The 24,110-nt window shown below is 36.9% G+C and overlaps 1 protein-coding gene across 1 annotated transcript in view; it reads left to right on the forward strand.

Moving 5' to 3' along the window:
* The first annotated feature begins 17,644 nt into the window (after nt 1-17,644).
* LOC124770942 (translation initiation factor IF-2-like) overlaps nt 17,645-24,110 on the forward strand; it is a 38,277-nt gene continuing 31,811 nt past the window's right edge. Inside the window, exon 1 of the mRNA XM_047249241.1 lies at nt 17,645-18,172. Coding sequence (XP_047105197.1) covers nt 17,645-18,172 — 528 coding nt within the window. The remainder of the gene's footprint in view (nt 18,173-24,110) is intronic.

A 24,110-nucleotide genomic window follows, 5' to 3' on the forward strand; every position in this document is an offset into this window, starting at 1 on the left:
TAGCGCAGTGTCGGTCGGAAACGGCTGTGCCCATGCAATATGGCTGCCGAGACAATCTTTAGCGACAGCGAAACACAGGAAGTAACGTAGTTAACAGAATTTAACACATCCAGTGGAAGGTATTATGAACCTGCCAGGGTAGCCAAGAGTGCTAACGTGCTGCTTCCTGGACTCGGGTAGGCACGCCGGCCCCATATCGAATCCACCCGGTGGATCGACGACGACGGCCGATGTGCTGGCCATCCAGGATGTGGTTTTTAGGCCGTTTTTCACATCCTACTAGGTGAATACTCGGCTGGTCCTCACATCCCGCCTCAGTTACATGACTCGCAGACATCTGAAACACATTCACACTATTTCACAATTTACACTAGATGCAGACAGCTGGGGGTACACTACTTCCGTTCCGGGGGTGTAGGGTGGTGGCAGGAAGGGCATCCGGCCACCCCTTAAATTTAACCATGCCAATTCTGTACTTAACCCTGCCAACCCTGTGCACAATGCGGGATAAAGGCAGTAGCAAAAGAAAGAAGAAAGAAAGTGGAAGGCGTAATGAGAATAACCTACGAACACAACATTTTTGGTGGGCCCAAAAACCTATATCGTTCTTGTTTTCCCCAAAATAGTAGATACTGTACTGAAATGTAATAATAACTCAGCAGTAGGCTTTGGGCTATTCTGATTTCTAAGATATGGTAATCGAAACCCAAAACTGTTGAAGAGAGAATAGGAATCATAATATACATTCACATTTTGGAAGGCAAGTAAGTTGATTGGTTAAAATGATGTTGTTAGAATATTTTATTTTCCCATAGAATATAAATGAATAGGATTTATTTAATAGTGTAATGTATGTATTCAACTTGCAAGTGTAGTGTTGTGTTGATAACTGTTATAAACAGCAGATTTAGTCTCATAGCTACGTGCGAATGAAAGGATATAGAGTTATGCTGTATGCAGTTACATACTGTTGTAGTGACTGTTGGAAAGCTTCTTCAGAGTTAACTCTCATTTAAACATTTTGAGTAGTTAAGTAATGGAGTTCCTGGAACTATCTCAACAGAAGCGTCCGATTCCACCCATCTGCTTTGACATGTGATGTAAGGGTGCTGTGTGTGACGTCATTACGGCGCAGAACTTTTGGTTTGGTTGTGTTTGTATATGTTGCTTTGTTGTATTTGATGGTCCTTCTGGTGGTCTGTGTGTATGTGCTCAGTGTAATGTGTTGTATGGGTTCATTTGAGATTCGGTTTAGGATGTAAGTATAAGAATTTCAGTGTTAGAATTGAAAATTTATAGAGCTTAGCTGCGCTGCTTAAAAAGAAAATGCTCTAGGACAGACTGAATAGAAGTATGCTGTCAGTCCTGTTTGTGGGCCAGTACAGTGAGAAAGATTTCTAAGTGCAAAGCAGCCAGTACTGACATTTTCGAGTTGTACCAAGAAGGTGCACACTTTGAACAAATGTTCCAATAGTAACTGAACTTCATTCTAGATAATTTAGCCCTCTACTATTTGGCAATCATTGTCACATCACTATTTACTACCTGAGGCTAACGTAAGGTTATTCGCATAAGATCAGGTTCTGGTACTACACTCATCTGCAGAGAGCCATGTTGCAACTGTAATGTGGTGTGTAATGAATTTTATAGTTTGAGAGTTGTTTTTTTGTATTGTGGGCTTCGTATTTTGCTGCTGTGTAGGTCAAGTGAAATTTGTGTCATTGTTTTTTTGAGTTTTGTGTGGTTTCACAGTATCTAGGCCGTTGTTTGATCTAGAAGGGTGAATTGAAATATTCAACACAATGTTTTAGAGTTGTATGTTTTGTACTGGTATCAAATGCTTTGTTTGAGACATGTAGGTCAAGTGAAAACTGTAGTGTTGAGTTTTTGAGTTGTGTATGGGTTACTGATATTATGGTCTTTTTTTAGATACATCGGTCACTCAAAATTTACACCACCAATAGTTTTCGTTTTCGCAATGCTTTTGTATTAAATTTTGAGGATTTCGTGCACTTGATTTTTGGGAGAATATTTGTTTTGCATTGATATCATTATTCTTACAGTCATGTATTTAGTTTATCTCTGCCAAAAAACCCCCATCCTCATTTGATTGTACTTTTAGTTTCATTCTTTCTGTTGCAGGAGTAAATACTTTACATATTATTTATGTTTAATCGCAAGTGTAATGAGTGACACCATGGACACCATATTGTATTTTCTCGAAGTAGATGTTTGCACCACATTGACGACATTACTAGTTAAAACATATGGGTGGAGTCACAATTTTCAGTCATGCCAATCTACCATCTATTATACAGGGTGGCACACAAAATGTGTTACCATTTTGTTTTGAATATAAACTTTATTGCCAATACAATCTGAAAGGAACATATACTACAATGAAGAGCCGTCCACGGAGATTTGTTCTAACTCAGCACATGCTCAATATGTCCACCATTTCATTTCCTAACTTCCTTCAAATGAACACTGAAGTTAGTGATTACTCTACGGCACATGTCTTCCATAATTTCACTGCAAGCTTGAAGAATAAGTCTTCTGAGATCCATTAAATTCCACAGTTTCTTGCTACTGCCTTGCTGCCTTGCCCTTCTACACGCAGTGGTTCATGCAAGATGGAGAAAGGCCACATACTGCAAATACTGTGTTAGAGTTTTTACACGAGCATTTCGACATGCGGATCATTTCACTCAGGTTTCCAGGTCGCTTCAATGACGGACAAAATTGGCCCCCCCAATAGTCCAGACCTCAATTCATGTGACTTTTTTCCTTGGGGGTACCTACAGGAAAAAAATTTCCCAAAATGTCCACGTGATTTAATGGAGCTCAGAACACTTGTTCTTCAAGCTTGCAGTGAAATTATGGAAGACATGTTCCGTAGGGTAATCACTATCTTCAGTGTTCGTTTGTAGGAAGTTAGGAAACGAAATGGTGGACATATTGAGCATGTGCTGAGTTAGAACAAATCTCCATGGATGACTCTTCATTGTAATATATGTTCCTTTCAGATTGTATTGGCAGTAAAGTTTATATTCAAAACAAAATGGTAACACATTTTGTGCTCCACCCTGTAGTTAGAGCAGTAGATACCTTTGTATAGACTGATTTTGTTTTTCAGATATAGTTTGTGTGTGTTTTGATTAATTAAAAATAATGCTATGTTCCAAGGATCATTGGCCTGTTTCTATCAAAATGGTGTAGATTACATTGGTTTTACACTCTGTGCCTTCCTTGTGTTTATGGCTACATACTAACCATTTAAAGATACCAGCTGGCTCAATGGCTGAAAAGTAATGATAATGTACCGATTGATTTCTTTCACTGGTCATGTTACAGTTTAGGAATATTTACATCTACTTCGTAACAGCACAGGCAATCATTGTAGTCTTTTATGTCACAAGGTTTTTGTTAAATATCTATCTTCCGAGTAGGAGTTGCCAGGTCAGATTTAAAAATTGTGTAAGGGTTTCCAGCAGCCAGTCAGCTTTACTTTTAGTCTTCAGTTTTTATTTACCATGACTGGTTTTTAAATTACAAGAGATTTATCATCAGATGGTACATATTTATTGCATATTTGCAGCACTGTGGTGGATCATGTAGCTGTGTCAAGACGTGAGAACAAAACCTGTATGCACTGAATGTGATGAGAAGTATGTACAGTTCATGCCTGGCCACAGGTGCCCAACTGCAACAATGCTGCAAACATGCAATAAGTATTTACTGTCTAATGATGGTGATACAAAACTGGTCATGGTAAATAAAGACCAAAAAATAATATGGAAGGTGGCGAATTGCAGTAATTTCTAAAAACCTTTATTCTTCACTCCCACAGTGTCCCACATATGTAATGGATATACATTAAAGTATTGAAATTGTGTTGGTACCTGTCAGAACTTATTAGTTGGAAAATAACAAAAAACTGTTGTAGCTATCGTTGAATGCTTTTGAGAGCCTTTGGCATATTTAGTGATAAACAATTATTACATTTTCTTCTAAATTTGGATTCAAATAAACTTAGTGGCTTACAAACAACTATGGAAGCACAAGGTTGTTGGTTGTATACAACATTCCATGTGCTTAGAATGAGCAACAGCTGCACATGCAATGCAAATGGAGCAAAACATACATTTGATTATTTTTATTGTTGTCTTTGTCAGCATCAGTGGGGGTGGTGGATAGGGAAACAGTTGGTTCTCCCCTTCCTGTATCCTACTGTACCATAGAAAGTTGTGTGATGCCTAAAAATCGGTCATTATAGTGAGCACACAGGTGTCATGAAAGAACTACAGGTGCCTGGCTCCTTTCCTCTTCCACAATCGCAGATTTATTTTAGTCAAGGTTTAGTGTGGTCTTAAAAATAAGTTCAAGCTGAACTGTGATTTTCACTATCAATACAAGACAGAAATATAACTCTTGTGTAACCTTTGCATCGTTACCTAGGATTTAACAAAGTTCTGTGCTACATAATGATGTGAAAACATTCTAGAAGCTCCTATCTAACATACACCAAGTAATTGGTTATCTCAGCCAATTCAAAAGAAAATTTAAAACATACATCATGAGCAACTCCTTCCACTGATTATCTTAGTGCAAAGATGTGATTCCTTTAGCTAGATGGAAAGCAGTGTGTTGTAAACTATCCTGTGTAATTAAATATTTAGATCTCTGTTTTCTTTGAAAACACCTGAATAATCAAGTAAATATTGTTTCTGATAAGAAAGTTAGCAGATACCTAATATAACTACAGTAACTGCAGCTTTCTTTCTAATTCACTAATACACATTTAACTAGCATAAACAGAACTAGTATTAAGCAGTATTTATTCTTAATATAGTGTACTGTGTATGCTATGTTTGGTTGTCTTTTGTTAATGTGTACCTTTACCTGTTCCATGGCCCTGTAGGTTCACCTTGTTGGTGGGTTGTACAGAATATGATAATGAGTGGAAAAAATCACTATACTTTTGAAATTGTGATGGTTTATTTAAGTCAAGCCTCTTTAGTAAATGTATATGTTGTGAAGGTGCTGTTAGAATCCTTATTGCCTTGAAGATACACCTTCAAAATGATTATCAGTAAACACTAGTATCTCCAGCTGTCCATGTACAATGTGAATGGAATACCTGATCAGATTAACTGATTATTTGCTTCACCATTTGTCAACTTGATATTTGCTCAAATGCAGGAGTTTTTACTCCTAGGTACTTCATTTGAGATTGATTAGTGTCTCATTGGTGATGGAGTGGTGTACTTTACATACAAAATTCATGTTAGTAATCAGTATGTACTTAACTCTTTTCTAATTTGACATATAGTGATGTTATTCTACTTGTGTTCATTCTTTCCATTACTGCCAGGTTCAATCAAAAAATATTCAACAGTTCATTCAGTATACCTTTGACTTATTTTCAGAAACAGATTCCAAATCCAGTACCACACCAGAATGACTACAGGGTTGCACAGCCAAACATTCTCTACCACCACACTATATTTTCTGGGATGGTTACTAAGGATAGGCCATGGCCAATACCTAAGAACATTATTTTATATTTTACCATCTGTGCCAAATTAATATGCCTGGTAATACATTAATGTTATGGAACTGTCAACAATAGTACCATAGATCCATTTTAAGAAAATGAAATGGTTTGCATTCCACTGTGAAAAGCCACTGTCGTAAAATGTTTATTGAAGTGGATGACACTTGTATCTCATGTGTTGGAGTTACTGTTGTAATGAATGTAATTTTTTTAGTATGATATGTTAAAAACTGCAGTAAAATAAATTTGTTTATTGAAAAAAGAGTTATGTATCTTAAACATCCATATTGTCCCATCTTATATGTGTGTTGTGCTCAACCACTACTCCCATCCCCTCCCAGAGAAAGTAATACAGAATCATTGCATAATGTAATGAGTGTGTGCTGTAAAAGGGGGGCGGGTGTTTATGCACTTTTGAGAAGAGAATTTATTGGTCCATCTACTAATGATTATAAGTCTAAGGATAATATTTCTTGACTGAGTTGCATACATTTCTTTAAAACTAAAGTTGTGAAAATATGAAATTATAATATTTTGTGACTGGTTGTTCATGTAATGTTGTGTTATAATATATTCAATTATTCAAAATTTATTCGCTTATTGTGAACTGTTAATCAGCTGTATTGGGAATAGATGTAATACCTATTAGCAACACATGAAAATTTCTGCTGGACCTCAACTTGCACCTGCATTTCTCTCTTATTGTGAGGAAATATTCCATGAAGTTTTGCGTTCACTGTCAGATGTTACTGAACCAGTCTTTTGGCTGCGTAGTTTCCAGTAATCAGAAGGCGAATTGGATGAAGAAATACTAAATATTCATCTGTCATAGAAACCTCATCAAATATTCACTGTGCATATGTTTAGAATAATCAAACAATGGAAAATCCAGGATGGAATGTAATAATATTGTGAAAAGGAGAGTTGCTACTGTCCATAGTGGAGATGCTGAGTCGCAAACAGGCACAACAAAAAGCTTTCGGCCAGTAAGTCCTTCATCAAAATTAGTTCTGCTGTCTCAGGCAACTGAGGCCACACTGTCAGGAGCAGCACCAGTGCATGATGGGAGTGGTGACTGGTGGGGAGGGGGCGGGGATAAGGAGGAGGATGGGGCAGGGAGGGGAAGGGATAGTAGGGTCTGGCTGGTGGACAGTGATGTTCTGTTCGGGAGCATGCAGGGACGAGGCAGATAAAGGGAAGGGCAGCTATATGCAGTCAGGAGGTTAGGAGGTTAGATGTATGGTAGTGGAGAGGCGCTAAGCAAGGGGGGGGGGGGCGGGGGTAGCAGAAAAGGACAGAAGTAAAAAGACTGGGTGCGATGGAGGAATTATGGCTGGGTAGTGCTGGAGTGGTAACAGAGAAGAGGTTGGATAGGAAAAGACACTGAGTAACAAAAGTTGAGGCCAGGAGGGTTATGGCAACAAAGGATATGTAGCAGGGAAATTTCCCACCTACACAGCTCAGAAAAGCTGGTTTTGGTGGGAAAGATCCATATGGCACAGGCTGTGAAGCAGTCATTGAAATGAAGGATGTCATGTTGGGCAGCGTGCTCAGCAACAGGTTGGTCCACTTGTTTCTTGGCCACTGTTTGTCGGTGGCCCTTCATGCAGACAGACAGCTTGTTGGTTGTCATACGCACATAGAATGCACCTTACCTCATAGAGCACATGACTGGTTTCACAGACAGCCCTGTTTTTGATGGGATAGGTGCTGTTTGTGACTGGACTGTTGCAAGTGGTGGTGGAGGTCTTATATCTAAGTCTATTACCGTGGTATAAGCCACGAGGTAAGGGGTTGTGTAGAGATGGATGAGTATATTATGTAGGTTCAATGGACAGCAGAATACTATTGTGCGAGGGGTGGGAAAGATAGCGGGCAGGACATTTCTCATTTTAGGGCATGATGAGAGGTAGTCCAAACCCTGGTAGAGAATGTAATTCAGTTGCTCCAATCCTGGGTGGTACTGAGCTATGAGGGGAATGCTTTTCTGTGGCCAGATGGTGGGACCTAGGGGATGTGGTGGGAGACTGGAAAGATAAGGCTTGGGAGATTTGTTTTTGTACAAGGTTGGGAGGATAATTACAGTTTGTGGAGGCTTTAGTGAGACCCTTGGTATATTTCGAGTGAGACTGCTTGTCACTGCATTTATGACTACTGTGGGTGGCTAGGCTGGATGGAAGGGACTTCTTGAAAACCCACATCCTTTCGTCTTTCCCTCTCCTTCCCTCTTTCCTGACGAAGCAACAGTTTGTTGCGAAAGCATGAATTTCGTGTGTATGTTTGTGTTTCTATCGACCTGCCAGTGCTTTTGTTCGGTAAGTCAAATCATCTTTGTTTATATATATACTGATGAAGGGCTGTTTTACAGTCTTTCTGTTGTACTTATCTGTGACTCAGCATCTCCATTATGTATTTCTTATAATGACCCATTTTATAAGTCTTTTGTCAGTTATATCCTTGCTCACCACGACCACTAAAAGGAACTGATAAAAGAAATTGATCTCTTGAATATTTGTGTATTGGAGGTAGGGGGAACTAGAGGGGAAGATTTACACTGTGCACATAGAAAAATCTATCTTAGTATGTGATAATTAAGAAATCCCTACCTAATAATGGATTGTGAACTGTGAATTTACTTTCAAAACCTTTTCTTAAGAATTTACTTTGTTTACTAGCAATTCATCAAGAACATTAACATATTTAATCACACTACGTGAGCATGGAAGTAGTTGCCAATGGGTAACTGATGATCAAATTAAATTTTTTTTTATTAAATGGAAATTTTATTCCTAAAAGCCCTCTTTTTTCTAAACAGATTTAAAATTATAGTCAGAAAGCGCCCTGTAAATATCAAGTTACAATTTATTCAGAGGCAGAAATAACAATTTTTTATTTTATTTTATTTATTTTTTTTTTTTTTTGATAGTATGAGCTTTCAGGCTGAAAACCTTGCTGCTCCCTTTTAACATGGTTTTAGTCATGACTGCTCACAACAACCTCTGAAAGACTACACTGGTGCAAATCTGCAACACACCAGATTACTTTAAACTAAAAATTTTAACAACTCACACAAACACACAAACTACACACTCTGTAAGACGGATGGATATGGTACAAAACACTCACATTAAAAACTATTTGCGATCAAAAGCGCAACTTGTTGTTAAAAGAACTCTTACAGTGGAAGGGTGGCATCTTTATATACGAAAATGACCATTTAAATAAAACCCATGAGATGCAGTTTTACATAAAGTGTACCAACAAGTTCTACATTACACATATACCACCTTGCAAGATGATAGGCAAGATAAAAACATATTTCAGGAATTTGGCCTTTACACCTTAAGCAATAAATTCGTTTACATTGATCCGACAAACATGACAGAGGCAACTATTAAGGTATGGCAGATTGACAGGGGGATTACTGAACAACCCGAACTGCAGATTGCTCTAACCCACCCCAACTCCACAAGGGAAAATGGACAGCCCAATTCATAAATAACCATCTTCCTGCAGGTGGGCAAATGGAGAAGATTGGTGGGATGACCCCAAAACAAAGCGGCTGATGACCTCACCAAAGAAACAAGTAGAATATAACAAGTAAATGAAACAACATGTCTCCAATCACTTAACTTCTAATAAATTGCAATTTCTGGCAAAGACCTGGTGCAGCACCCCCAACACTCTCCCAAACTGTCCGCTGCCAGCCGCTTCAACGGATGCAGGAAGGCGCGCCAATCTCCCGTCCCACGGCATCGCAGCTCGCACTGGCCAGACTGATGTTGTGGGTTGACTCCTGTTGCTCTCGTGTCGACTGCGTAGCCGCTACCCATTTCTATATGGTGTGGCCCACTGGATTCATGTGGTGACCTCACATGCGCCGATGCTCAAGCCAGACCAGTCATCTTGTGTCTCAGTGTGTGACCAACCAACCGACCGATCCAACCGCCAATGACCATTGCCTAAGCAACTCGAGCAGACTGGTGGCCTTATGCGCAGGCTCAGATGCAGGAACACAGCCCCAACCGGGCAACCACTAGCTGAGTTCTGTTATTTGCTGAGTGACAAGACTCTCTCATTTTCTGGCTTTAAAGTTTGATCCAAACGACAGCCATACTACCACTCCGATGACAGACAGACACTCACTGCTGCACAAATGCGAACTAGAGACAGACCAGCAACTGGTGTCTTGAGACTGACCCAGCCTCACTTGGACTGACCAACTGACCAGACTCACCTGATTGACCTCCTGCTGAGCTCATAACGCCCCTTAAATGCACGTGAACAGGCAACCCTTCCCCTTTTCTACCAGAGGGAGACACCAAAGCTGCAATTGCCACAGCGGCACCACCACCAGAAACGCAGGGCGACTGCTTCACACAACATGCTGTGGCACATTCTTCAAAACAGCAATTTTTATCATGACTCAGATTGGCTACTATAGATTTATCGTGGAGCCAATAAAACAGAATTTAAAAATAATTTCGAAGTAATCAATGAAATCAATATATTTTGTGATTGGCCCTGCATGGGATGTGAGCCATGTCACTTTCATCTTTCGTTGTAATATATTTGGTTACATTGACGAAAAACTTCAGTAAGAGTACACAAGCTGAAAGCACTATGTATAAGGGGCAGTCAAATGAAAACTAGACTTATGGAAGTAAGTAAACTTTGTATTATTTAGAAAGTAATCACCATAGTTGTGAATAAAATTATGCCACTGTGAGATAAGATGGTCAATCCCCTCACAGAGAAATGTTTGGAGAAGTAAGTAAACTGTGTATTATTTCAAAAGTAATCACAATAGTTGTGAATAAAATTATGCCACTGTGAGATAAGATGGCCAGTCCCTTCACAGAGAAAGGTTTGTGGTTTCCTACAGAATCATGATTGTACCCATGTGTGCACATCTTGATATGAAGCAAATGGATGGCCAAGAATGTTTTTCTTCAGGCCTTCAAACATATGGAAATAACATGAGGAGAGATTGGGACTGTATGGAGGTTGTGTGGAGGCTTCCCAAGAAAACCGTGCAGCATAATTGAAGCAAATTGCCAACAAAATGCCTGCCAAGTTCCTGCAGAAATTTCAATGGGAAACCCTTACATGTTCTCCATAAAGTCACAATCTCTCCTCATGTGACTTTCATATTTTCAGAGCCCTGAAGAAGGACATTCATGGCTGACCTTTTTCTTCAGATGATGAGGTGCATGACTGGGTATAATTATGTTTCTGGAGGCAACTGCAAACATTTTTCCACAAAGACATTCACCACCTTGCCTTACAGTGGAATAAATGTGTTAGCAACTATGGCAATTACTTTTGTATTATTGAATAGTTTACTTAGTTTTTTCATATCTTTCACATTAATTTGACTGCCCTTGTATGCCACTGTTACCAAGTTTGCTTTTGTAGATCTCTGTACTATGTGTACAAGTGCTCTATTACCTTTTTACAGCATTTTATTTTTTATAATACCATGTTCCTCGCAGAAATTTGCTGGATTAAAGATGTCCCTAATTTTGATATGTTTTCATAATCCAGCTAGTTTATCTGCAGTGTTAAAGCAATAAACAGTAACTTCATAAAAGCTGATTTACATGTGCCATTTGGGATTTGAGAACCTTAGATTCACTTTTTTGAAATGGGAGCAGCATAAGACATGCTTCTACTGTACAGATGAGGAACTTGAAACTTAGCAAGTTGAAATAATTATGTTTGCTATAACTCTACTCCTCCTTTTTGATATTATGCTGGTAGTAGAGGTACCACATTTACATAAAGCACCAAAATTCTTATTTAGGTGATGTTTCAGTAAAATTAATTATTCATCAGTTTATTTGAGTTCTGCTGATGCCAATGGTATACATAATTATTCACTGTATATGTTGTTTAAGAGAAATAGGTGATTTACTTTATTTGGAAGCCATATGCTCAGAAACATTTCATGAGGTAACAAATGTTTATTTCCAGAATGACATAAATCATTTGAAGGCCCTCATTTCACTCTGTCAGTAAACATTTTATTATTTGTGGAAAGTAATTAACTAAAAAGTTATCCGTAATTAAGGTCTCCACCACACAGAAAATAATATTATTATTTGGACCTTTCAGTATGTTTATAACACCATAATCTAGTTATAATTTTCTTGCTCTAATTTTTCTGAACTGGAAAATTGCTTTGGTTATCAGAGTAATCTGACGATTAGGAAATGAAGACAACTACTATACTGTGAAATTTACAAGAGGCTCAGTAAATACCCACAACAATGCGTGTTGAATGAATAAAACAATCCACCCAACTTTATTTTTTCCGAATCGTCTATCACGTAGATAAACCAAATTATTACCTGCTTCCTCATAATGTCATTGCTACTAATTTTGACATTGTTCACTTTATATAACAATAGGAATATAGCATCTAGTAATCATTACACTAACTTCTGCATGGCAGAGTCATGATCAGCTGTTTTCATCTTAATGTCTCAATGTAAAAATTCATTGAGTGAACTCATCATTCTATATTTCAATTTCAAAGCCACTAATATGAGGAGATCTTACTGTTACAGTCACTCAGTGTGATTATATCATGAACTTTTTTGGAAAATCTGGCTGTAGTCATCCACACAATTTTTCTGTGTCAAAGTGTTAGTGAAGCTACAGTGACTGAGTTCTTTCAAATGCTATTTTCTGAAGATTTACATTTTTGTAGACTTGAATGTGTTTACAGTTCAACCAGTGCAGTAGCTTACTTGGTTTATTTAAACAATAAAAATAGTTGATAGCAGAAGTTAATCTTCATAATTATGTGTTTTGTCACTAAGAAATGTGAAGTAATCTCATGTTTAAATCAGTGTTTTCATGTTCATCATTGAAATATTAGATTACATCTCCAACTAGTTTCAGAGAATGAGACTTCAAAAGTTTAGCATTACCAAAGAATACCAGCAATATAACCAAGTCAGTAATGTTACATAGTGTGTTTAGATTTTCACTAGGCAATTGTAGAGCCCATAATGATGAAGAAAAGCTTCCTAATGAAGCACTAAACATAAAACATGGCTACTCATACAACTATGTAGAGAGGAGTGCACATAAAAAAAAAGCATTTTGTAAGCAACTTCTTTTCCAACTGGAAAACATGTTGTCCAAAACTGCAGTACTAAATGCTATACTGTAGAGTGTGCTCATTGACACTCTAAGTGTTTGTTTCTATGTTGTGAAGAGAACAAATAATACGAGGAATGAGTCAATTTTGTAAAGATTTCTAATCTTCATATACAATATATGCCTGTAAGAGTTTCTGCTAAGTCAGTTAAAAGCTCATCAGCAAATTTAGGAAAACTAAAATTATGAGTGAGGGCTAAATACCCATACACATTATTAATATGCCCATCTAACAATGAAATTGTGGAATATATACTAATGCAACGAGTTTGATGAGATGATGAATCCACAAAGAATAAACACATCCCAAGTACAGGCAATCTTGGCTAAATAGTATTATACTGCTGAAGACCAAATAGAATAAATAAAAAGGTACTGAAAACCATTTGCTGTCTTTATGTAACTCCCTGGACTAAAGTTATCTTTGACAAATGAATAATATTGAATTCAGTTTGTGTTAATCACCAAATTTTTAATTAGTTTAGGGATGAGCATAATAGCTCCTGGATAACACATAATTCCCTCCTTTTGACAAAATGTTAGCACATACTGATAACAGTATTTACTTGGGTGAGTACTCACAGTAACAGAACACTGTTGTTGTAAAAGAGAGCAGTAACACTTGCGCCAGATCTGCATCCACAAAGCTATTATCCAGCATAAATATTTCATGACATGTACCTCAGACAAGAAGCTAAAAACAGAAACTCTGGGTTAAGTAGGTATGATCTTGTGTTGGATGACCTTTGTCCGGAATGATAAAAGAAAACACAAAAAAAGATATTTACTTTCACAGATATTTTTGATTTCCTGTGTACCATCAAGATTAGTCAGATATGTGTAATAAGATAAATGATCACAATACCATTACTTCAGACAAACAAAATTTTATGAGTAGACGCATGTGTACAATACCCTGCCAAAATATTTTAAGAGCAGTAACAGAAATTTTTTTTAACTAAAGTTACGACATTCAGGTAGTCAATAAGCAGAATGGATTTTGAACTTCTCAGTACTGTATGGCATATGGTTTTACAAATCAGAGACAGCAGAATCCAAAAACTGAGTCCTACAATCTTACAAATGGCAACATTTGCACACCTGTTGCAGTAAACTGTACATTAAATCACGATGTCAGTTTCAGATATTACTATGAGTAATTGACACTTACAATGAAAAACAAATTATGTGCATTTTATGTACTCATGTAGAACTGACAAAAATTGTTCATGTAGACATTTTGAAATCCTACTTGTGAAATGTGAACAACAATAATTTAGGGTCATTGCAAATCTAGAAAATGGGAAAAAGGAAAAGGATTTTGCCAGTGCACCAGTGGGGTAGAAGGCTGTGTAGGGGCTGGAGTGGGAACAGGGAAGGGGATAGGGAAGGTTGAGATCATGGGGATGGGGCGGGTGGAAAGAATCTAGTCAGTGAAGCAGTCATTGAATTCAAACATATCATACTGGGTGGTATGCTCAGCAACTAGGTGATCCAGCTGTCTCTTGGCCAGTTTGGTGGAGGCCATTCATGTCGACACACAGCTTGTTAGTGGTCATGACCATGTAGAATGCCAGAAATTTGTTGCAGATAACTTGGTAGATCACATGACTGCTTTCATATTTCTCGCTGCCTTTGATGGGATGAGAGATGCCTGGGACAGGATTGGAACATGTTGTGGTGTGGGTCAGGTCTTGCATCTATTGCAGGATAAGTCCAATGGGGCACTTGGTTTGGAGCAGGGGTGGAAAAGGGGGAGGCAAAGATATCATGTAAGTTGAGTAGGCAGCAGGATAACTCTGTGGGAGGAGGGGGGGAGGAATATTTTTCATTTCAGGATGTGATGAGGGGTAGTAGAAACCCTGGCATTTTATGAAGTATCGTTAACTGTTATGAACTATCATCAATGTAATACAAGTCATCCAGTCATAGCACTTTAAGAAAACTAAATTGTGTGGTTGCCTTAGTCTTAAGTCAGTATTTATGTCACCAAGAATGTATATCCTGTACTTACATCATTGTGCAACAAATAAGTCAGTTTTCTGTGCAGGACTGTGCAAATGCTTCAGTATTAGTGTCTGGCATACAGTGCAAAATTATAGTTATGGTTTTTAATGTGGGCTGTAACAGTGCAGCTGCTTTAATTGCATTTTCCATGTTTTTGTCACCCACACCAATGACACTGTGTTGCATAAGTACTGTAAGCCCACCAACCTGATTTTTGTAGTCTCTTCTATGATGCCACTTCAGTAGCGCATCAGTCTTGCAATTTGCAAGACGTGATGTCATTTGTTGATTGTCACTAACTTCATAACCAACTCTTTTAATAAGCATCAAGAGGAGTGAGATTTACAATAAACGTATTACTTATCTCCTTTGCTTGTCATTGGCTTCAGTTCTTCATGTCTAGGGGCTGATTCCTGAAGCTGATATTTTTGACATTGTAGGTTCTCATAGTTCCAATTGATGTACATAAATCTGAAGTATTGTCTGAGCAGAAATTTCTGCTTCTGTAATTCTTATTCTTGTACATTTTTCTATATCATACTGTCTTTACAATTTCCACTTCAAAACTGAAAATTACATGGTGATTGCCAAAATTAAAACACATCTGATCACATCAGAGGCATGCCACTTAGAAATAAACATAATCATCATCACACTGCCCAATTAATAATAGGAATTTTAAGTGTGCCAAATATTTCGTAATTTTCAAATGTTTCTAAAAGTAATTATAACTGTATGTTTAAAGCTAGCACATATCAATCGAAACAAAAAAAAATTAATTTCTTTTTATACATTATAGCCATAAATATAATACATCCTGTACAAAATCATGGGAAGTTCCTTTGAAAAACAGCTGAGATAATATTAACCTGTTTAAAAACTTGTAATTATTTTTGATATTGACTACTTCTGTTCAGAAAAGTAGTGCTAGAGGAACGTGTCCCTTTACAGCCTCCTGCTCACAAAAATTGGGAAAAAATGTGTTTACAATATTTTGTGACAGATTATAAGGTTTGCCAAACAATATACAGGATGATGCCAAAAGACAGAATGCAGATGTATAGAAGTAACTGATATGTAACACATTACAGAAAACATAAGAGGAATATCTATTGTACATATATCTGGACATGGCATTCAGATTCTCATCTCTGTGGAGCATACTGTCCCAAGACAAATAATACAAAGTTAAAACTACAACATTACAACACTAAACTATAGAAATAAATACAGAGAGAAGGTAAATTACTAGAACTACAAATTGCAAGTTTACATCCATAGAAATCACACCTCCAAATTCTTCAAAGAAGAAGAGAAAAAATACAAAGCCTAAGTGTAAGATAAGTGAACTGACTCGAAAAACACAATGACAGGTAGTGACCAGAATAATATACTCAATCATGAAGAGGAATATAACACAAAATCAATCAGCCACATAACATTTAAGGATATGTTGACTCATGAAAGGACAAAATAATGAAAAAAATATTAGGATCTAAACTTATGATGTAGGGACTGACACATGAGTCCAAACCACACATGTACAAACAGCAAAAAATGTTTCGACGCAATGAAATGAATAAAGTTCACAATCATATCAATAAATTGAGTCACATGTAAAGAGTAATTATAAGAAGCATCTAGCCTCAACCATTAGTTGTATGCACTCCTTCTGTACACATACACTGTTGTGATGACCACGGCTACCCAAGACAGAGTTAAGCATGAGTTTGCCCACAACTCAAGTTCCAGTCAGATACAATCTTGCAGTATCATAAAGACACTAGGCGCTTCAAGATGGCGCCTAGTGTAGATCGGGAGTATGTTAGTTCCGTACAAAAGTCAAAAAATAACGAGGAAAAGTGTTTGATATGCAAGAAATTCTGTGTGTATTATGACAGTACATGTATGCCATGTTATATTATCGCAAAAGTAGACGCCAAAAAAAACCTGGTAACAGGAAAATGTTATAATCAGGCATCTCATCCAGCAAGTACTTCGACTCATTCGTGGGAAATGGTGAACTCTGATACAACATGCCATTGCAAGAAACGTGTTGTAAAAGGTATAATGTGCTTAAATTGTAAAACGGTTTTTCATTATTCGTGTGTTAATGTCAGTCCTAAAAGGAAACTATGGTTCTGCGATAGCTGTTTCAAAGGCGACTTAGGCCAAAAACCTAATACGAGAAACACCAAAGACGAAGTTATCAGTGCTCTACTGGAAGAGTTTTCAGTTGTAAAACATCACGAACATGAACAGTATGAAAAAGGAGCAAAAAGGCTTAGCGTTTTACCTCAAGATACTGTAACTTTGGTTAATAACAGTTCTGTTGTTTATGTTTGTAGAAAGTGCGGGAAAAACACAAACAGTGGTGTAACCTGTTGCGAGTGCGAAAGAAAACATCAGTCTAAAACTCCCGACCATGTTCCAAAACTTTACATTTTAGGCGATAGCCACAGCCGCGGTATTGTCTCACGCGTAAATAAAGCTTCAAATGTGAAATCGATGAGCTTTGTAAAGCCTGGGGCGCCCCTCTCAGAAATAAGAAAACTACTTTTTTCTGAAGAAATAAAAAAGCTGTCTTCGAAAGAGTTTGTTGTCTTCTTTGGTGGATCTAATGACATTTATCAAAATGATACATCTAAAGCCTGCTGCGAATTAAACAAGGGTTTATCTGAACTAAGTCATACAAACGTTATCCTCGTAAATATACCACAAAGGTACGATTTGATGTCCTGGTCGTGTGTAAACAAGGAAATTAGTGCCGCCAATGAACTTTTTTCCAGTATATGCAAACAATATAGAAATGTTTCTGTTGTTAGTATTAATACCATTGGACGCGGATTCCACACTACTCACGGGCTGCACTTAAATGGCCTTGGAAAGCAACTTGTTACATTAAAGCTAATGATAATTATTCAGAGACTGCAATACTTACCAACAACATCATCAGTGGTACCTGTATCATCATCACAGAAAGTATCTCTAGGAGTGACTAATGCAGAATCAGATATAGTAACAGAAAATGCAGCAGAAACACCTAAAGAAGCAATACTAACAGAAGTAGAATCAACAGCAGCGTCAGAAGAACCATGTTCAGTAACAGCAGAAGTAACTCCTCCAGCATTAGAACCAGCTCCTACAGCAGTAACACCATCTCCCTCACCAGCAATAGCAGCACAAACTACTTCACCAGCAATAGCAGAAGAAACACCATCAGCAACAGCAGAAGCAACTCCTCCAGCAGTAGAACCAGTTCCTATAGCAGCAGCACCATCTCCCACACCAGTAGTAGCAGAACCAACTCCTTTACCAGTAATAGCAGAAACAATTCCTCCACCAGCAGCAACTAAACCAACTTCACCAACAGCAGAAACAGTACCAGCTCCTCCTCCATCACCTTCAAGAGTAGCAGAAAAGAATAGACCAGTCACAGTAAGTAAAGTATCATCTTTGTCTCATGATGAAGTGATATCAAATGATTTGGGAAAACATGTTTCTATAAAACTTGTGGACAGTAAAGTGAAACAAACTTCCAACCGTGTTTCAAACAGACCCAAAAAATTACCAAAGAGAAATGAAGATTTTTTATGGTTTATCCCAAGGAAGTCCAACCGCCACCTAATATAGATTCCAGTGCTGAAAAAACAATTAAATGCCCCATAATACTGTACTCCTCCCCTCCTGTGACAGTAACTCTATCTTATTTCTGCACTTAAATGTCAGGTCTCTGAAAAATAAAGCTGATGAGCTTGGTATACCATTAAAAAGTAACAAAAGAATGATTTTTATGTATAAACGAACATTGGTTAAAGGAAGGGAATATAAAACTGTAGGCCTATGTACCATCAGGTTTCAGATTAGCTACATACTTCTGCAGACCCAGTGAATCCTATGGGGGTTCAATCCATATATATTAGCAATGATCTAGACTTAAAGTTTTCTGTTCTTGAAGTTAGTGACCTGTGCATTAAAGGTGTTTTTGAAGCATCTGCTTTTATTATACCTAGTATACAGCTCATAACTGTGTCTTTATATCACACTCCTGAAAGTAATGAAGAACAATTTATAGAACGTTTAGAAAAACTTGTGATTAGTATACAAAAATATACTAAATACAAAATTTTAACCTTTGGGGATCTAAACATAGACATTAAAAAAATGACAGCCAGAAATGTTAATTTAGTAAACATGTTAAGATCCTATAATCTCTTTTGTGCTAATGAAAGTCCTACAAGGCACTCCTCCTGTCTTGACAATCTAATAACGAATGTATACAAATGTGATTTTGAGCTAGGCTTACTTAATGTCGATTACCTGTCAGACCATAGAGGTATATGGGTGAAACTAATTACTAAAAAACCAAAAGAAGACGAGGAACAAACTCTGTGTGTCAGACTATCTACAGATACAAATATTAGCAAGTATAGAGAAGAACTTAAGTCTATAGATTGGAATACTGTTATACATTCCTCCAGAAATGTTGATGAAGCCTGCAGCACTTTCCTCAAAATCATTTCTGAAATCTTCCACACATGCTGTCCACTGGTTAAAAAACAAAAAAGTTAGGAAACCTAGCCACTCAACTTTACAGAAGTGGTTTTCACCCCAATTACAAAAACTGAGACTATTGGTAATTACTTGTCACGATAAGGTCAAAAAGGGAGCAGTAGATAAAGAAACTTACAATAACCTGAAAAGAAAATATACATCTGAAATTACAATAGCCAAGTGTAAGGCAAATGGTGATTTCATTAAAAAACCACACAATAAATGTAAGGCTGCATGGAAAGTAATAAAAACAGAGCTAGGTATGGATACAAACTACAAAGACAACACAAATGCTGCTAATGTCACTGCTGATGATTTCAATCACTTTTTTGTCAACTCTGCCAATCTTAGCCTTCCAACCCATAGCAACCAGAATTCCAATTCAACACATACACCTATTTCTCACCCCATGTCTGGCAGAAATTTTCAACAAAACATTACAAACATAGTGTCAGCTTGTAAATGGCGAGAAGTACAAGTAACTGATATAATTAAAGCAACCTCTAAATTCAGATACTCTAGATCTGAAGATGTGTATGGCCTGTCAAACTATGTAATTAAAAAAGTTGTAGATCTCATAACATATCCTCTTTGCATACTGATAAACTGGATGCTCTCGAGTGGACACTTTCCAGAATGTCTCAAAAAAACAGTTGTCATACCATTATACAAAAAGGGTGACAAGTCCTGTATCAATAATTATAGACCAATTTCACATGTGCCTATTCTCTCAAAAATAATAGAACATTGTCTACTGCAGCAAATATGCATACACCTATCAGACAATAATACAGGATGATTCAAAAAGAATACCACAACTTTAAAAATGTGTATTTAAATAAAGAAACATAATATAACCTTCTGTTATACATCATTTAAAAAGGTTTTTTTTCACTCAAAAACAAGTTCAGAGATGTTCGATATGGCCCCCTCCAGACACTCGAGCAATATCAACCCGATACTCCAACTCGTTCCACACTCTCTGTAACATATCAGGCGTAACAGTTTGGATAGCTGCTGTTATTTCTAGTTTCAAATCATCAATGGTGGCTGTGAGAAGTGGCCAAAACACCATATCCTTAACATACCCCCATAAGAAAAAATCGCAGGGGGTAAGATCAGGGCTTCTTGGAGGCCAGTGATGAAGCGCTCTGTCACGGCCATCCAGAACTTTTCCCTTTGCACAAACACCCATTCTCTGTAAACTGTTTATACCAACGTTTAATACACCATCTATCAGGAGGTTTAACATCATACTTCATTCGAAATGCACGCTGAACAACTGTAGTCGATTCACTTCTGCCGTACTCAATAACACAAAAAGCTTTCTGTTGAGCGGTCGCCATCTTAGCATCAACTGACGCTGACGCCTAGTCAACAGCGCCTCAAGCGAACAAATGTACAACTAAATGAAACTTTATAGCTCCCTTAATTTGCCGACAGATAGTGCTTAGCTCTGCCTTTTGTCGTTGCAGAGTTTTAAATTCCTAAAGTTGTGGTATTCTTTTTGAATCACCCTGTATACTAAATGATTCTCAGTATGGATTCAGGTCAAACTTATCAACAGTCAAAGCAGTTGAAAACCTTATCTTTTTTGTACTAAGCGCATTTGAGTCACAATTATCTGCTGAAGCCATTCTAATTGACTTGAGTAAGGCTTTCGACTCAGTTAACCACAAATTATTATTAGATAAACTGTGTTGCTATGGAATCAAACACTTGGAACTCTCACTAATTGAATCATACCTCCGCAATATAAAACAAATAGTAAAGCATAATGACCAACAGTCACATACTTTAAGTATAAAACGAGGTGTTCCTCAGGGCTCAGTGCTTGGCCCTCTACTATTTATATTGTTTGTAAATGACTTTCCGAATAACTTACCCTGTAAATCTATCCTCTATGCTGATGAGACAACATTAGCTAATTCTGGAAAGGATATAAACATATTGAAGGAGGAAAGTGAAGAGTGTCTCAAAATATCTAATATCTGGTTTAAAGCTAACGACTTATCTATGAACCATGAAAAGACTGTCAAGATAATCTTCAATTTATCAAACAGTAACATGGAGTTATCATCTGTTGAACTACTAGGAATACACATTGACTCAAAATTAACTTGGGACACACATACAGATTATGTATGGTGAAAGCTATCACGAGTTATCTACCTACTAGCCAAACTACACACATGTGTTACACAAGATTTATTGCTTCAGTCATACTATGCCTTCTTTCATTGCCATCTACAATATGGCATTCTTTTATGGGGTAACTCTCCAGGAGCCAAAAAAAATTTTCACTTGGCAGAAGAAAGCAATTAGATGTTTTTACGGAATCACTGACAACAAGACCTCATGTAGACCTTATTTTAGAGACTTAAAAATTCTCACAGTCCCATCTCTTTACATATATTGTTGCCTATTAAACATAAAAGAAAACTTAAACCACTACACTATAAGGAAATCAGTTCATCAACACAATACTCGACAAACAAATATGATTGATATACCCACAACCAGGCTTAAGAAAACCCAATCTAGCTATGAATACATAGGCATAAAATTATTCAACACTTTACCCGTAAAGGCTCAATTGGTTTCAATGGATATTTTCAAAACTAAAACCAAAGTGTGGATGAAGAAAAATACTTTCTACAGTGTAGAAGAATTTCAGAATAGTTGTAAAGATGATCTAATTTATTGATAAACTAAGGCTTACTGTTATGTATAGTTATTGATGTAGAGGCAGCTAGCTATAAGCTAATAGGGTACAACACTGTCCTTTTTTTTTCTATTTAATATTTTTGTTATATGACAACATTGATTGCATGTTAATGCTGATAAATTATGGCTTACTGTTATGTATGGGTCTAGGTGTAGAGGCTGTTGTAAGGTAATAGTTCACAACATTGCTATATTTTTACTATGTAATATTTTGGTATGTAAAACATAATGTACAAATAGCTGTAACTCTTCTGACAACATCAATTGCATGTTAGTGCTGAAAGATGGATTTAAAAATAAATAAATAAAAACAGAGTCATAATTAACTTTGAATGATGACATAATCAAGTAGCTTGAGAACCAAAATCATTGTATGAAAGCTGACGTGGTTGCATCATGTTATATGGTCTATACTAGTAAATGTCTTCCCCACTATTTGCTAGCTGTTCATACAAACTAACCTAATAATAATAATAATAATAATAGCTTTATTCAACATCGAATGGTACAGTGCACATGTACAAAGAAACAGTAATGATTAAAGTTATTTATACAATACACAAGACACATTCTTCTGAATACATCATTAATTTACAACAAAATTACAATAAGGTGTTTACTTATTTCTATTCACATAATTTCACAAAGCATTTGTTGTTCTTCATATAAGTATGGTACTCTTCTAATGTGTAGAAAGGGTGTTTCACTAAAAATTTCTTAAGCTGATGTTTCAGTGTAATTGTAGGAAGAGCCATGACTGCTCTAGGCAGTGTATTAGCTAATTTTACACCTGCATACTGAGGCCCCTTTTCGTAAAGTGCTGTTCTGTGGCTGCCAATGTAAAATCTTTCTTTATTTCTAGCATTGTACTGGTGCAAATCTGAATAAGTGTTTGGGTGCAGTCTTTTCACAAGCAGAATGTATGTGTTTATAATAGTTAACACCTCTGTTTTTGGAAACAAGTTGCGACGAGATTCCCTATATTTTGCTCCACAGATTATTCTCACATCCCTTTTTTGAAGAATGAGTAGCTTATCTAGATTAGCTTTGGTTGTTGCCCCCACAAATTTCAATACCGTAGTTCAAGTGAGAGGAGAAAAGAGCAGTCTTTAGGACTACGGTGTCTCTACAGAACTTGCTAATAGTACTGATTGCAAATATATTTTTTGACAACTTAGTTGCTAGAGAGTCAATATGTGTGTCCCATTTCAGGTTGCTTTGGATTGTTATGCCAAGGAATTTTACACTAGACTCTTTCTTTACCAATTCGTTGGCCATGTATAATTTAATTTCATTATTCAAACTACTTTTGTTAAACTCCATCAAACATTATTTACTGGTGCTTACATTTAAGTGGCTTTCATTATAAAACTGAACAATTTCTTTTGTCACATTATTACACTCGGCCTCTAGTTCATTATAAATATTTGCAATTTCCAGTTGGTCTTTTATGAGCATGCCATTGTGGTTAATAGTAAAGTCCATACAGGATTTGTCATTGCCAGTTCTAAGACTGTTTATGACTGCCCAGATGCCAGTACTTACGTTGTGTGAGTTTTGAAGTTGCTCCTTGTCTGTGTAAGTATGTCCTTATAGTGTGCTTGATATATTTTGAAGGCCTCCTTTAGCTCAGGAATCTCTCTATTATTCAGCATTGCACTGTGGAGTAGTTTTAATTTTTCCCTCGCTTCAGTGACATTACTATTTACCCAAATATTTTTGTTTATATTTTTTGTTTGTTTCATTTTTGTGATTACAACTGGGCATGTGGTATCAAAGCAGTAATAGAAATCAGCAGCAAAGTTATCATATGAAAAGCTATTATTTTCAAACCATTTTATTTGTGCTAGCATCCAGTTTAGTATATTTATGTTGTTATTATACATTATTCTTTTAGTTACAAGCTGTTGCTTTGTGGTGACAGTGGGGGCCTCATGGCATTCCAATTTAAGCTGTACTGCATGGTGATCTGAGATGGCTAGTTTTAAAACCGATGCACTGTGGGATAGATGGGTCATGTTTGTTATTATGTTGTCAAGACACGTTTTACTATTGCCAATTTCTCTAGTGGGTTCCCGAATGAGTGGGGTCAGGT

Source organism: Schistocerca piceifrons, unplaced genomic scaffold (genome assembly GCF_021461385.2).
Source record: "Schistocerca piceifrons isolate TAMUIC-IGC-003096 unplaced genomic scaffold, iqSchPice1.1 HiC_scaffold_846, whole genome shotgun sequence".
Classification (NCBI taxonomy): Eukaryota; Metazoa; Arthropoda; class Insecta; order Orthoptera; family Acrididae; genus Schistocerca; species Schistocerca piceifrons.